The sequence below is a fragment of the Lissotriton helveticus genome, chromosome 12 (genome assembly GCF_964261635.1).
Source record: "Lissotriton helveticus chromosome 12, aLisHel1.1, whole genome shotgun sequence".
Taxonomy (NCBI): domain Eukaryota; kingdom Metazoa; phylum Chordata; class Amphibia; order Caudata; family Salamandridae; genus Lissotriton; species Lissotriton helveticus.
In genome coordinates this window covers 652,899,471-652,916,364 of record NC_136073.1, presented here as the reverse complement: position 1 = coordinate 652,916,364, position 16,894 = coordinate 652,899,471, and the positions used below count along the sequence as shown (strand labels likewise).

Sequence of the window (16,894 nt, the reverse complement as noted above, 5' to 3'; positions counted from 1 at the left end):
CCCACACTGCACACAGCCTCCCTGGGGTTCCTGGGTACTTACCTCGGTGGTTCCTTGGGTCCTTAGCATTTCTACATCTTCTGGGTATAGTCTTGACCTGATTTGCATCCCTCTATTTTAGTATATGGTTTGGTCTCCCCCTGGCGACCACTGTGTATTTGTGCTACTTACTTGTTTTTAATGCAAATTATTGTGTGCATTGTGTTATATCTCCGTTGGGAGATATTATTATGTGTTAGTGAGTTTCTTATAATAAATACATATTTTTATAAATACAATGTATGGTTCTTTTTCACTTAACCTTTACTAATAAGATTAAGATCTGGTAAATCAAGCTGCTTTAAACTCCTTCTGGACTAAGCCTGAAGGCTGCTCTCCACAGCTACCATTAGAGAGATTTCTAAGGTTGTTTAAGACCACTAACATCACCATAAGGGTTATCTGGATTAGTGTAGGGTGCTACACTTACATAAGTGAGCACCATAGACTAAGCTAGGCTCCTACAATACTGGATACATAATTGTACATGGCTCTGAAAAATCTATACCTATGCAAATTTCTTCTCGACTCTAATGATACCGTTAGAGCCATTTGCTGCTATTACTTATATTGTATTTTCCACCCGGTTTATTGTCCCAATTGCCTCCACAATGGCAACAAGGACTTCATACGTACAGCCCAGGATATTGCTGATCCATCTACCCCAGTTTACGCACCAAAGTCAACCTCAGCCCTGTTCTGAGGTAACAACTGGTCTCAAACATCACCCCAGCAAGGATTTGTTCAATCAAATGCAAGTTAGAGGCTTCTTATCTATGCAATACACAGGAGGAAGAAATTGGGGGCACAAACGAAACAAGAATTGGGCTGATGTTTGGGAGAATGGCAGACTATGGATTTGAATAACAGAGTGATTTTACTATAAATAATGATGCTCTGCTAAATGATTCTTCCAAATCTCTATTAGCAAGGGTGAAAGTGACATTTAAGTAATTCTTTAGTTTGATGGACTTCTCATATGAAGTTGTTGAAAGGGTCAGGCACGGACAATTGCTTAGCCATTAAATGCACTTCTATACTTTAGAGCGAGCAGGTTAAGGGTGACAAGGAACCTGTATGTGCTGAAGGTGAGTGCACCCTAGAATAAGATAACTCCAACAACAGTCTCCCTTCCAATGCCGAGATGGGGCTGAAAAAAGGCAAGCAAAAATTAATTGAGGCAAATGCTGTCATTCGTTACCATTAGGCAGTGAGCTGTCTTGGCACACAGAACCAATATATTGGCAAGAATATATAATCTAGTCTTGGAGCAGTCTGACACAAATGTATGTGAGCACTTGACCGTTAAAACAACCAGTTTGAAGACTCAGGCTCCTTTCGGAAAAATGATGAAATATGTTGGCAGTGAGTTTTCTCGGATTAGCGCAGTCTAACATAGAACAGCAACTGCTGAAGAAACCTCTTTAAAGTTTTCCAAGATGTTAGAAAGCAGGATGCTAAGTCAGTGAATATCTCAATGAACCTACAAGATTTAGCAAATCAACCTCCAAGGAATATCCTCTGTTTCCTTGGTGTTAAGGAGGGTGAGGAAGGGATGGTCACCAGTAAGTTGGTCAACTCTTTCAGAAGGTGCTTGCAGAGCTTTTGGATTGGAATATGAACACCCAGATTCAAAGATCACACCCCTTCCAGTTTAAAAAACAAAAGGTTATATACCACAACTCCAACCATTGTCATATTCATTATTGACCTTATACATTTTCCAACAACATTTTGAAGTGTGGTAAAAAGATTGTTTGAAAAGATAAGTCTCACAGAGGATTTAAGGTATTGCACCGCAGGAGTCCCCTTTGAGAAGATCTACACGAGCGATAAATTCAAAGCAATGCAACCTTATTTGCAAATACACATTGATCCTTAGTATTCTAGAAGTGTTTAAATCTTAGATTTGAAGGACTGCTCTGGATAACAAATCTGGTGAAATGGTATCTAAACATCGACTACAACAGAAGCTGTCCCTTCTGTGCTCTTGGCCAACAAGCTCTGAACCATATGTTATTTATATGGCCAATTCAATTCAATTCATTTATTTATGATTTTGGAACTCAAATGAGATCCACATAAAAAATGACAAAAGATAAAATATACATTTTCATACAATGGCAATAAAAACTACTGAGAAAACATTTTATAAACATCTAATATATTTCTAAAAAGCTTTAAAAAAAGTTAAAAATTCTATGGCAAAACATTTCATTTGGGGGGTTATATATGGCGTCTATGAATGCGGTGGCAGACAAAATAGTTAATTGTTGGCAAATTGGTCTCATCCACTTACGCCGATGTAGAAGTAGAGCCGGGCAGACAAAAAGCACATGAGTGACATCCTGAGTTGAATTATTACAAAGATTACACATAGCTGAAGAACCATACCATCTGGACAATACATTATTCAGAGGAAGAAGATCCTGCCTCAATAAGAACCAAAAACGGCGTACTCCATGAGGGAGATTCCAAGTAACATAAGGTTGTACTTTTCTTATCAGGCAAGAGTCAATAGTCAGAACAACACCTTTCTTTGAGATACGGGCTTCCCTATCCATATTAAAGCTTAATTTCCAGGAGGCCAGTTTCAGAGTGGCCTTTAACTGATAAGAAGATTATGTAAAGAGTACAGATTCATCTAATTGCAAAAGATCAGCTGCAATTCTAAAATCTTTTACAATTAGAGAATGCTCTTTTAGAGTTCCTAATATTTCTTTCTGAATAAGATATCTTAAAGTACCGGGTTCTCCCTTTGCGAGGCTTGAAACCCATCGCACTATCCCTGCAAGGCCCTGAACCCAACTACTACGCAGACCGAATTCCAACCTAAGAGCAGCCACAGAACAGGCTATATTAACTGTGGTTAAATACCGCAAAATTTTGCCTTCCGTTGTATTTAGAAAACCCCATTTTCCTAGATCAAGTAATTCAATGCCATACAGTAAGGTAGCTGGAATTTTAGCACGGAAAACCTCTAGAAAAAAAGCAAAGTGTCTTCTGCCTGTGGATCTATAGAGGGAGATTAAACTTTTGCCTTGTGCCATTGCTTTCCGAGTATTATTTGCTATGTGAGCCTTATCACTTAAATTGCCAACTATTGTTTTTCCTAAGAAGACATAAGATTTTACCCTTCCAATTTTTGTCCGCCTACAAACCAGACAAAACTCCCATAATTCGGCTTTTTCTTTCCCGTCATACACATTACTTTACTTTTTGACACATTTATCTTCAAGTAATGGGCCTCTGCGTATTCATGTAATGCCTGCAGACGATTATTTAGTCCCCTTGGTGTTAAGTCCAGAATTAATATATCGTCTGCATAAAGCAGACAGACAATCGATTTACCCCCCAATACAGGGGCAATACCTTCACATGTAGACAGGGCATAGGGGAGGTCGGATATGTACAAGGAAAATAATAAAGGGGCCAATAAACAACCTTGTTTTAAACCATTAGCTGAAGTAATTGCTTGGGATAGACCTCTTTCCCCTCCCATCAAGACTCTACACCAAGTATCAGAGTGGAGAGCCCGGACTAGCTCCAGAAGGGTGGTCGGCATTCCAAGGTCCGATAATTTCCTCCACAGCAAAGGACGATCTACTTTATCAAATGCTGTGGAGAAGTCTATCAAGGCTGCATAGACTCTCCCTCCTCGGACCTTAATGTATTTTTCGGTTATAACTTGCAATGCCGTTAGGTTATCCATGGTTCCATGCCTTTGCCTAAACCCAGTCTGTTCGAAGGGTAGAATTTCACCTTTGACCACCCAATCATTAATCATCTTCAGAAGGCATTTTGCAAAGACTTTGCCAATGGCATCCAAAAGGGCAATTTGACGATAGTTATGTGGAGCATCACGGTCTCCCTTCTTGAAAAGGGGGACTAATATGCTCCCCTTCCAAGATGGGAGAACGGTTTTGCGTGAAAAACAGAGACTAAACACCAACAACAACATATGGCCAAGAGTAATATCATCAAGGTTTTTTTATCTGCTGTTTATTTAGAGTGTTAGGTCTAATATAGAAAAGCATTGGGTTTAATATGTAATCCTGTAATGGTTATGAATATTTGTATAAAATGAGCTTTTAGGTTTTATGCTAGCCAACACCTTTTTATTGTCCTGAAATTATATATATATATAATATACATACTTAAAGGGGGCTTTCAGCAATCTCTTTTCATTCATTTGCTATTGGTTGGTCATTTACATTTTACTTCCACCCCCTACACCATACACCGTAGGGCAGTGGATTAGCCTATTTGAGGTATTGGCTAACTTCACCTTGAAAAAGTGCATTTTGCTCTTTTACAAGGAGCACATCTGCATACAAGGTAGTTCTCTTCAGTGCCATTGTAATTCTTTTAATTTTTAATTAATCATTAATTTAGTGTTACCTTTGTGTTGTTGTGATAGCAGGATGCTTTCTGCCATCCCTTCATTTTTCTTTGGATGTTCCTTCTTAGTAGCGCTATGAAGCAAATCTTGGGCAGTGTGCCTAGAGTTATTCCAAACTCTCCAGGTCAATACGCAAAACCCTTCGGAAAAGGTTTAAAGAAGTCTGAATACTATACAAAAAGCAATAGATAAAATAAAAAAACTCCTGCACAATTTAATATTTCAAAATGTAGTTCATATTTTGTAGTGTTTGACTAGAAAGCAGAGTGGACAAGTGACGGGTGTTATGTACAGCGGAGGATTGCAGTGTTTGTGGTGCTTTTCCACAGCTTCCTGTCAAGTCTGTCCTTTCACATGAATTTGCAGGTGTGTAGTAACGGTTCCAGTTTTAATGTCTTTTCTAAATGCAGAGGCCTTTCTCTCGTGATTATTTACTTGTGGTGGAGAAGATATACACCCAACAGAAGTCTTTGCTCTGTTAATTATTTAACAGATGTAAGGAAAATATGTGAATTAACCTAGCGGTGCAGCAAAGATGACATGGGTTCTGGTGCAACCATGGAAAAGAGCCCACCTGACTCTGTTAGGGTTATCAGGGTTCGATGGGCTCCTCAGGGCACCTGTTGCACCAATGGTAGCTAGGCCTTTGACGCAGTCTGCTTTCATACCAGTGTGTGAGAATATCTACTTGCAAAGGTCTGCTGGAATTCTTTTAGCTTTGAAATTCTAAATATTTACCAGATGTTGGAGGATTGGGGAGCAAATGTACTGTACATTATGATCTAATATTGAGTAAAACAGTATATTCCTACATGTGTTTCTTCTTGCATTGTACCATTCTATTATGGGGAATATCCGATTTTGATGGGGTGTCCCTTTGACCTTTTCTCCTTTACTTCCCTGTGTGGCCTTCTCCTGGTCGCAGGAAGATGTCAAGTCCTGTGCTTAATTAGTAAAAAAAAAAATAGTGCAAGTACAGGAGCCCAAAGTTTTTCTTGCGAGCCCACCAGCTGTGCATTCCAGGTTTGCTGAATACAAAGGCTTCCTGGCCTTTATTCCATGTCATGCCATCTAATGCCTCTTTATTCCACCACGGACACATATGTCTCTATCTTTATCTGCTGTTTTGGCCCTGCTTTTATTTTTATTTTCATCACTGTTTTCATATCTTTTTCTTACACCATATTTCCCTCTTTTCTGTTTTTCCTTTTTTTCTGACTTTCTCTCTCCTGCTCAGGACTGAAGCCTGAAGACTCGTCCTGGTCCCCAAAAATGAATGCCGGTCCCACCACACCACTACCGCTGATACACATTCAACACTCCTGGTCGGATACAGTGACGTTTCTTTAATACCGTGATCGTGGTCTCTATAAATCTCCCTTTTATAGCTGCCAGCGCCAGCACTGCGCTCTGCTCGCTGGTCCCTGAATAAAGTTACACATTTCCAGACACCTGCTTTCAGAGTGTGCCTTACTGCCTTTTATTTCCCCCAAGGCTATGTCACAGACACCGCCTTTGAACAAAGTGGCCGGGGCACAAGTGTGCCAAAGTGTAAACCGTATAAATAACAGGGGCGGCTGGTGACATTTGAAAGTGGTGAGGCATAAACTAATTTGCATATTGCACCGCAGCGAGCGAGCGAGCCCGAACCACCTTGCATCCATCCATACATCATTCATGCATCCACCCATCCATCCACCCACCCACCCATCCTGCATCCATACATCATTCATTCATGCATCCACCCATCCATCCACCCATCCATCCACCCATCCATCATCCATCCTGCATCCATTCATGCATCCACCCACCTACCCATCCATCCTGCATCCATCATTCATTCATGCATCCACCCATCCATCCACCCACCCATCCATCCTGCATCCATCCTGCATCCATCCTTCATTCAAGCATCCACCCATCCATCAATTCTGCATCCATCCTGCATCCATCATTCATTCATGCTTCCACCCATCCATCCATCCTGCATCCATCATTCATTCATGCATCCACCCACCCATCCATCCACCCATCCATCCTGCATCCATCATTCATTCATGCACCCATCCATCCACCCATGCACCCATCCATCCATCCACCCATCCATCCTGCATCCATCATTCATGCATCCACCCATCCACCCATCCATCCTGCATCCATCCTGCATCCACCCACCCATCCATCCTGCATCCATCATTCATTCATGCATCCACCCCTCCATCCACCAATACTGCATCCGTCCTGCATCCATCATTCATTCATTCATGCATCCACCCACCCATCCATCCTGCATCCATCATTCATGCATCCACCCATCCATCCACCCATCCATCAATTCTGCATCCATCCTGCATCCATCATTCATTCATGCATGCTTCCACCCATCCACCCACCCATCCATCCACCCATCCATCCTGCATCCATCCTGCATCCATCATTCATTCATGCATCCACCCATCCATCCACCCATCCATCCGCCCACCCATCCATCCATCCACCCATCCATCATGCATCCATCATTCATTCATGCACCCATCCATCCATCCACCCATCCTGCATCCATCATTCATTCATGCGCCCATCCATCCACCCATCCATCCACCCATCCATCCTGCATCCATCATTCATGCATCCACCCACCCACCCATCCTGCATCCATCATTCATTCATGCATCCACCCATCCATCCACCAATCCTGCATCCATCCTGCATCCATCATTCATTCATGCATCCACCCACCCATCCATCCTGCATCCATCCTGCATCAATCATTCATTCATGCATCCACCCACCCATCTACCCATCCACCCTGCATCCATCATTTATTCATGCACCCATCCATCCACCCATCCATCCTGCATCCATCATTCATTCATGCATCCACCCATCCATCCACCCATCCATCCTGCATCCATCCTGCACCCATCATTCATTCATGCATCCACCCACCCAGCATCCATCCTGCATCCATCATTCATTCATGCATCCACCCATCCATCCACCCATCAATCCTGCATCCATCATCCATCATTCATCCACCCACCCATCCATCCTGCATCCATCCTGCATCCATCATTCATTCATGCATCCACCCTGCATCCATCCTGCATCCATCATTCATTCATGCATCCACCCATCCACCCATCCATCCATCCACCCATCCACCCATCATTCATCCTGCATCCATTCATGCATCCACACAAAAATGTGGCTACTCCAATGGTCATCCGAGGTGATGCTGCCCTGTTAGTAGTCACCCCACATGCCCAAGATAGCCAGTCTCTCCATTTCTGTGCATAAGACTGCTGCACAGTAAAGAACCCAGTCCTGGCTCCCGCTGACATCATGGGCCCCTGTGCCCACACAGCCCCGGGTACAAAGCCCTTAAGTGCGAAAACTGATAATCACCCGACTCCAGGTTGACTTCAACACACTTTTTTTTAGCAGTGGGTTCCCCATCCTGCGTGAACTCAGACGAGGTATGCGCTGTTGTGCTCAACGCCGCAGGAGGTCTGAGCTGAGACACTGCTGGTGCTGTGCTTATTTCTCGGTTTCTATGTAGTGGGCCTCCTGGCGCTGAGACACTAACAGTCAGGATCAGGGCAATGTGTCTGATAGAGACAGTGCTCAGGAGCGCGTCCGGAGCTCCCGGACTTGTGTTCCCCTCTCACCCCACCTCGCCGTGGTAATAACTCAATGCCTTTTTTGAACCACCTTTTCAGTATATTTGACACAAACACATTTCCACATGAAACACGGCACGTGTGCCCTACGCCATTGGCAGCAGAGTGGTTGAAGTGACAGGAGTTGACTGACCAGCCAATTATGGCGCTGTATGCAGCGCCAGGATTGGCTGGGGGGGCACCATGACTCGTCGCCCTGTGTAACCCCGGGGGCTGCGGCCTGCCCCTGGTCCTCTCTCTAAGGGGGAAATCACAGGAAAACGATCTGCGCATGCGCGGGCATGTTTGTGCCCAAAAATACACTTGCGCAGCTGCAGCAGGCCCATCCTACCCCCCCCCCCTTTTAGTGACGACGCGGTAGGTCCATGGGGCTTAGTGGGGCTACGCCCCTACGCCCCAATGGACGCACCGCGCCTGATAAATAAGCACATACAACTTGTTGCGGATTGTCAGCGGAGCGGCCTGGCCTTCCTGTGAGATCTGCGGTTCGCCACGTTCACGCACATTAAAATCACACACGTAAGCTCCTTGCAGAGGTTTTTGTGCCCATCACAAGTGCATTTCTGATATTTATGCCAGAGGCGTAATGCAGAGTGCTGCCCCCCCTCCCATCCCAGAATGTGGTGCGCCCCCTGCTTTGGATACTTCTATATTGCTCCTGAGGCAGGGGCTAGAAATAATGAAATAATGGGCAGCTCTCTCACCAGGTGCGAGTCGACGTTGTCTTAGTCTCTGCTGGGCCGCTTACTGCTGGAATGCTCCTTGAGACCTCGACCAGGCCTCACCCACTGGCGTAACGAAAATTGAGGGGGCCTCCCTGCAAGGTATGTAGAGGGGCCCCCTACGGGCTCAATTAGGAGCTCTCCGGACAGAGTACAGTGCCGAGGGGGCCCCCTCGAGCTTCGGGCCCCCCCGCACTGCGTGGGTTGCGGGGCCTGTGTTACACCCCTGGCCTCACCATCGGACATGCGCACTTTTTAATGCGCATGATCACCACCGGTCGCCCCACCCTAAGGTGGATGAACTGAAGAGACTGCGCAGACGCGGCGGCGGCCGCAGAGACATCTGTGTGAGCGCGACTCACCCTCACACTGCTCCAAATATACAAATGCATGCTCCTGCTCCCATTATTTATGCAGAGAATTGAATGACTCGGAGAGAGTCAGAGATTGAGAGTTGTGCCTGCTTTTTTTTCCCGCATGGAGCGCGATGGAGAGAGAAGCATGCAGAGTTTGAGAGGTTGTGTAAACTTCTTAGATTTACTGATTTATTTTTCTGACGAAATTAACGCCGCTGGCTGGACCAAAAATCGGCCCCAGCACCAAAACGGGCCCCCTGCCAAAAAAACGGCCCCCACCCCATCCAGCCTACCGGGGGATTGCCCGGTGCCCGGCATTGCCAGTCCGGCCCTGCCAGTGCGTCACTTTTTTTGAAGCACCAGCTACGCAATGGGCTTGCACATATTTACAAGGCCACGTAAAGTCCCCCTGAGTGACTTTTCATGGCCTTGTAAAAATGGCCCCTTTCACGCATTACTCTGCGAGGGGGTGTTCCGTGAGTGTTGCTGTGGGTGTTTCCATGCAACATCCATGGAACCTGACAGATTCCCAGATTTACAAAACTTTGTGACTCTGGGAGAGTTCTATTCCTGCACCTCCCCAGTGGAGGCGTAGCAGTGGCACAATGAGGAGAAATACTTATGTTACTTCGTTTGTTCCTCTTTCTCTGCGTGCTGCATTCTGGGGCACACATAGAAACAGGAAAATGCCATCAATTATTGTTATCCCTTCCTGCACAAAAACAATCATCCCCACAACGCAGGCACACTTGCAACATGACACAAGGGTGCCTGCGTCTGCCAGAGTGGGGGAAATTACACATATGCGTCGTATTGTTGTTATTATGATGCATCCCAGTGCTTTTAAAATGGTGCAGCTTGGCGCAGCAAAATGGCTTGCGGCGCCACACTGCGTCTTTTTTTGTAAACGAGGCCCTCTGTTTTTAATTTACAGACATTACCCAGAAACATATTACGAAATAAAATTCCATGGGTCTCCTGGTCTTGCAACCAAATATCAATCAATTTATTTTGCAAAACACTCCTCAAGCAACAGAAATCGGTTTTCTGCATCAGCTTTGATTAGAATTACATTTATTTAGTGCCTCATTGTGAACTGTGATGGGTTTGTCAAAGCTGAAGAACTGAAAGGAATGGTCACCTAGAGCAGTTTTCCCTCAGAAATGCCTCAGCGCTGCTTTTTCTAGTGCGTTTGTGTCCCAGATGGCTGTTTTATATGTTGATATGATTTTTATCTCCTCAGGCATTTCTACACCTCTTAAAGAAGGCTGCAAAAGATAACAACGAGGCTGGTATGAGCTGCAGCAAAGCAGCCGTGATCAACATGTCTGCCGGATTGGCATCAATCACCGTGTGTCAAGAAACATACGATTTCATTCCTGTTGTCTCCTATCGTTGTAGCAAGGTAAGGCATACAGGGTCAATTCAGTGCACAAATTTACAGCGTCCTGTTTCTTTGTCACTATATATCTTTGTCTATGAGGTAACTCGTTTGCTCTGTTGCCCTCCCACGAGGTTCTCTGGAGTGTCAGCATTTCCATTTGTAATGTTCCACTGGCTCCATGGCATGTATGGCTTAAGAGGCTTTTTGTATTTAATTGGATTAAAAAAAAATACCATTGAGGCCTCGAATAGTTCTTAGGTGTCTAACCAGCAGGGCACCATTGCCGTTTGGAGGTGGGCACTTGAGTGATGGAACAGCTGGAGCTCAAGGGAGATAGGAGGGTTGCCCTGTCATCATGGTGGGAAATTCGAGCAGCTTATTACAAATGGCACAAAGGACTACTAGTTGCTCCTGAGATAGCAGTCCAGGCCGTTTTCCCCCCTCTTCCAATGACCTCATTCCCCACTGATTCCCTCGTTAACACCCTAAACAAGCATCGGCATAGCCAATAGGTCTCGCCTTTGGGACCTTATAAGTGTTTAGCCATGCAACGGTTGAAATTGTTGCACCAAGGTTATTGTGCCGCATAACTAAATACTTATAAGGTCCCAAAAGCGGGACCTATTGGCTATGCCAATGCTTGTTGAAGTACGCCAAATGCTGTATAGTGTTGTTGACTCGATTGCTGTTTGAATCAATAGAAGAATCACGGGTCAGCAAAATGGTCTGAGTTCATTATTTCTGAACTCTTTTAATTTGGCTACTTTCACTAAAGTGCAACAGCCATAAGTCCACTGTCCTGCTCGTGCTAGAGATATATAATGGACATCCGGAGGGCAAGGGTCAAAACCTGAACATACAAGGATTGCAGCCAGGTGGACTCCTGGCGGAGTATGGAGCGGTGTTAAGCACTTGCTGTAGAGCTGCAGCGATCACGGGAGAGGAAAGAGAAAGAGATTGGACCTGACATTAAAGCAAAATACGTGCGGGCCTAACTTTTAAAGGGTTTTCATGGATGTCACGCAATTTAACTTGAACGCAAAATGGGACGTATATAATCTTGTTGCAAGTGCGGAGGGTGCCCCTTCCAGGGGGGTGGGGGGTCTTCATTCAGCTAATGCGTTTGAGAAATGCCGACATCTCAGCGGCCCTTTAATAATTTTGGGCGAGCCTAGTCATGTTATGCTGTATCTCTGGACGCACTTGGTGAACCGGAGGTAATCTGACAGCTGCCCTCAGAGCAACTCTGTGCTTGACCAGGAGCAGCTGGGGTCCTCCTTTATTTAGTTCACCAGGCAGGAGGATGTAGTAAGTGAGGTCACAGGAAGGAGGTAGGAATTGTGCTCAGGCAACACTAAAATGGACGGATGAGTTATACCCCCGGCAGCGTTTACATTGAGAGAGAGTGGGGTTTCCTTCACTGGCCCGGATAAAAGGGGTCGCTTTTTGACACTTGCTGAGTCATGCAGAGACAGGAGCTTGGAGCTCCCCTGCACACTGTGCTCATTGACTTGCTGCCACCGGACGAGCTGGAACAATAACGTCGCAAAATGAAGTAACGTGTTGCTAGCGTCGCTAATTACATGATCTGAGACGAGATGTTTGAGGTGTATCCATTGAGAGAGATAAATAAATATTTGGCAACGGTGCATGTTACAGGGCGTGGCTAATTTGTCTTTCCGTGTCAAGCTTGTTTTAGTATTGTGAAATGCAAGTTCATTCTCATATAAAGATCGCTATTAATGACAAGGAGAAACAGTAAAAAAAAAAAAAACTGCATTGGCCGCACGCACAAGACGCGATATGTGGTGGGGGGAGGGGGAGAAGCGGAGTAGTGTGCGCGCGCATAAAATAAAATAAAAAAAAACACGCAGGCTGGCGAGTGGTCTGCGCGCACCATGACGAGAGAGGAAAGCCATATGAATCCTCTGCTCATCATTGTGCGCGTAACCGCACGCTCTGCGCCAGCTAAAAGCGTGTGGTAGGACTTTTAAAAGCCCACACACTAAATGTCTCGCAGAACAGCACAAGCGCTGGCGCAGCGAGACCTAAAGACTAAAGAGTGCCCCATTTCTCACCATAGTCTCTCTTCCACATGAATTTCATTTGTTTTAAAGTGCTGCTCCTATCAGTGTAGGGTGTCAGATCACTTAACATCATACAGACAGTGAATCATAGGTGTGTAATTCAGTCTATAGGAAATGTTACATAAAACAATGAGGATTACAAGGTGTAGGAATCACACGTCATTCATACTAGCAGGAAGTATATTTTTTGAGTGATTTGTTCGGAGAAGCACAAACTCAAGATTTAAAATACAACAAGTGTTTGGGATTGGTTTACTATACAAATGTATTTCTACCCAAATTAACCCTTTTTAGCAACATTAGGATAGTGAAAGGCTGGGGAAAACCATAACATTCTACCCTACACCAGGCAATTTACATGCATCTCTATATCAGCTCATAGGCCACTGTGCTTTGTTAGAATTGTAATTTATAAACTGTGCGAGACCTATCAGCCTCAGAGTGGTCTTCCCCAAAATGTTTTGCCCGCATGCCTTCAATTTTGCTGATCTCATTTTTGTGGACCAGTGTACAGCGCTTGTGCTCTCTCCCCTAAACATAGCTTGATTGCACACTGTAGGAAGCTGGCTCTGTATATACTATACCAAAACGAGGTATAGTGGGTACAGAGTCCAGTGGAACCCCAAAGGTAGGCAGAGGTAAAAGTAGATAGCAACTTACTCTCTGTTTGTGGTAGTGTGGGCGAGCAGTAAGGCTTTCTTAGAGGGTAGTGTTAAGCATTTATTGTACACACTCTGGCAAGAAATAATGTCACACACTCAAAGACTGTATTCAGACCAATTTGTTTGTATCAAAAATATTATTTAGTTATTTTATTTATAGAGCCAAGCCTGGTGCAGGTAAGTGAAATAATACTTTGCAAAATCTTATGTAGTGATTTACAGTTGAATGCAGGTTCAAATGCAGTTAGTTGAAATACAGGTAAGTCATCAGTTTGAAATAACTTTTTATTTACTTTACGGAATACTGTGCACGTTACCTTTAAGATTACTTTTACAGTTACTTTTGCTAATCAGTGTGATTAGTACATTTGCAGTTGTTCAATGTTTCATACAAACCAACTCCACACTTAGAAGAATTTTCAAGGAAAAACAGTCAATGCAATCCTACGGGAAGAAATGAAGATAACAGTTTGCTGTTAAGTACTTATTTGTGGAAGTTGGTATTCTGGGGTTAGAACCAGTGTTCCCCCACGGTCAAGGATGTACTCTCTGAACACTCTCAGCTGCACCAGGGCGGCCGGGTGCAGAGTGCTGAGGCCCAATGTTATCCAATGGGGGAATAGGGGGCCTCCGGTTGGTGGCTGCTCACCACAAGGTTGTGGGAGCAAAGCTCTAGGGTTGTAGGCTCAGAGCAAAGGTTGATCCGAGTTAGCACCCAACGTACACCCGCAGCGGTGCAAGGGCGGCTGGGTGCAGGGTGCTGTTTTGGCCTCGCGTGCCCTGTTGTTTTCAATGAGAGTTGGCAGTTTTGGATTTTGGCTGCAGACTCGGTCCAGGAAGACTTCCGGGAAGAACCAACAGCTGTGCAGGTAGGTTGGAGGGCTTGGGGACGTAGGTGCACCTCGGGTTCTCTTATCCAGGGCGCAGGGCAGCTGGATGCAGGGATGTCTTTTGAGGTGAGATTTCACCTTACACGGCCACTTACGTTTGGGGGGGATCTCCGTGCAGAGGCTGCAGGCAATGTCTGGGAGTCCTGGAGGGGTCAACCAACGGTGACTCAGACTCTGGATCTCTGGGCCACCTCACTGGGACCGGTGGGCCACCCAGATTCGGGACGTAGGCGTTGGGTGCAGTGGTGGTTCCAGGCATTGGGTTTCTTTGTCCTCAGCAGGCTCAGAGTCTGTCTTGTGAGTTTCTTTTGAAAAGAGCTGCTGTTCACAGGCGAGCCAGTCTTTGTTGAAGCCAGTCAGTCCTCCCAGGGTTTCTGGAGGTCGCTGGCTGCAGGACGAGGTGAGTTTTGGCTCAGGATCTCTTGATACTGCCGATTGGCCGGTAGGGCTGGGGACAAGTCTGTAGTCTCTTTTACAAAGTGGAAATACACAAATGAAGTAATTCTTTCGTAAGTAACAGTCTCCACTGCTGGGCATCGTCTTTCATCCTTCTTCGTAGGTTGCGGGAATCTGTCTTCACGTGGGGGAGTTGGCACAATCCCTAATCCTGATTGGAGAGTACCTGCCATCTGCAAGATGCGGGCTCTGAGGAGTGGGCTTCAAATCGATTCCCCCACCTGAGGGGTGGGATTGGCAGAGAAGGGCACACCTTCAGATCTGTTCTAATTTGTCCTGCCTTTGTTCCTGCCGAAAAGGAGGGGAGACAGGAAGGGGGCCTGCTCCTGATAGCAGGAGAGGTTGGGTGTTGCATTACAAAGGCAGCAAGGCCTTTGAAGCCCCCCTACTACAGATGGCTCTTCCTGACCTGGGGAAGTTGTGACCACCTCCGCTCAGGTAAGGCTTTGTTTTTGGGCTCGGGGAGCGAAGGCTCCCACCCCCGGGTCCAGAAACATGTCTCATTGTGGCAGGCTGGTGTTCAAAAGTCAGGGAACCCACCAGAGGCTAGTCATTTTCAGAGGCATCTCTAAGATGGCCTCTAAATGTATGGTATAATAAATCCCACACTGGCATCAGTGTGGGTTTATTATCCTGAGAAGTTTGATACCAAACTTCCCAGAATTCAGTAAAGCCATTATGGTGCGGTGGAGTTCGTAATGACAAACTCCCAGACCACATACTGTTTATGGCATTACTGCACTTACAATGTCTTAGAATGGACTTAGACACTGTGGGGGTACAGTGCTCATGCAATTGTACCATCACCAGTGGGGTAGTGCACCCAGCTAGAGGAGTGCCTAACCTATACCATAGGCAGTGGGTTGCAGGCATGGCACACAGTTATGGGTGCCAAATCGACTCTTCACTTTTCTCTACAACAAAGCACGCAGCCTGAAATGGCAGTGTGCATGTGTTAAGGTACAGGACCTCTAAGAGTGGGTAGCACAATATGTGCTGCAGCCCTAAGAGGCCTTCCTTGGTCCCAGAGCCCTTGGTACCCATGGTACCTTATACAAGGGACTTACATGTGGCCAGAGAGGTGCCAATTGGGGGTACAAGGTACAGTTTTGGGAAGAACACAGACCCTGAGAACCTGATTGGCAGGGAGCCAGGGCACATAAAGTCGAAGTGCATCAGAAATCTGGCAAAAACCCAGCTTCCTACACATACCCTTAATTGGCATATTTAATTTCCCTATAAGTCCTTAGAAAAGTGCACTACATGTGGCCAGAGCGTGTAAATTAAATGCATCTAGTGGACCTGCAGCACTGATTGTGCCTCCCACATACGTAGCACTTTAAACATGCCTCAAGCCTGCTTGAAATTCAGAAATACTCGAAAAACCGCCCTTTTTTAGATCAGTCCACCCCCACAACTTCTTTTGCAAATCCTCGAGCTCCGAGATACCCCTCAGGTTAAGTGGAAAGTAGCATCAGACCTTAATCTTATTGGTATTGGTATCCACTGGTTAACATTGGTTAACAGTAAGCATCAGACCTTAATCTTATTGTTATAGGTTAAGTAAAAAAGAACCATACATTGGTTAACATTGTGGATTTCTTCTAACATCTAATGAGTTGTACCTCCCAATGAGGAGGTAGAGCTGTATTATTCAGTGCCTATGGAATTGCAATGGTAAAGCCTCTTTACTGATAAAGTCAAATTTATCATTTCAATTTTTGAAATGCCACTTTTAGTAAGATGGTAATTTCTTTCTCTTAGCTCTGTGTGTCTGCATATATGCATCTGGGGTGGATGACAGCTGGGCTTTGTGCAAATGTTGAAACCACACAAAATTGCACCATTGTTGTTCATTTCTTAAATATGCCCCTATGGAAGAACACACATCAATATCAGGTAACATATAAAAATAATAAAATGCTGGTCTACATTGTCAAACATCCTACATTTTTAAGATAGATAATTAATATCTGTGTCTGCGTCTAAAAGGTTCATAATATTTACAAAATAGGGTAAAGTGCATCATTGTCTAAAGGAAGTACCATCACAGAGGCACAATAAGATGGCATGAATCTGGTATTTTCTGGGAGCCAGCAGAATTAAGAACATCAGTAATAATGGTGCCCACAGAGGGATGTTGGCATGATAAAGGTCCATCTGTACCCCATTGGGGCCCAGTGCCTTTTTGGCCGAACTATCTTCAATAGCCG

At 45.1% G+C, this 16,894-nt stretch overlaps 1 protein-coding gene across 1 annotated transcript in view; it reads left to right on the top strand.

Annotated features, from left to right (window-relative positions):
- LOC144798085 (uncharacterized) overlaps window positions 1-16,894 on the top strand; it is a 159,473-nt gene that overhangs the window by 39,457 nt on the left and 103,122 nt on the right. Inside the window, exon 4 of the mRNA XM_078668855.1 lies at window positions 10,446-10,607. Within this exon, the coding sequence (XP_078524981.1) occupies window positions 10,446-10,607 (162 nt within the window). The remainder of the gene's footprint in view (window positions 1-10,445; window positions 10,608-16,894) is intronic.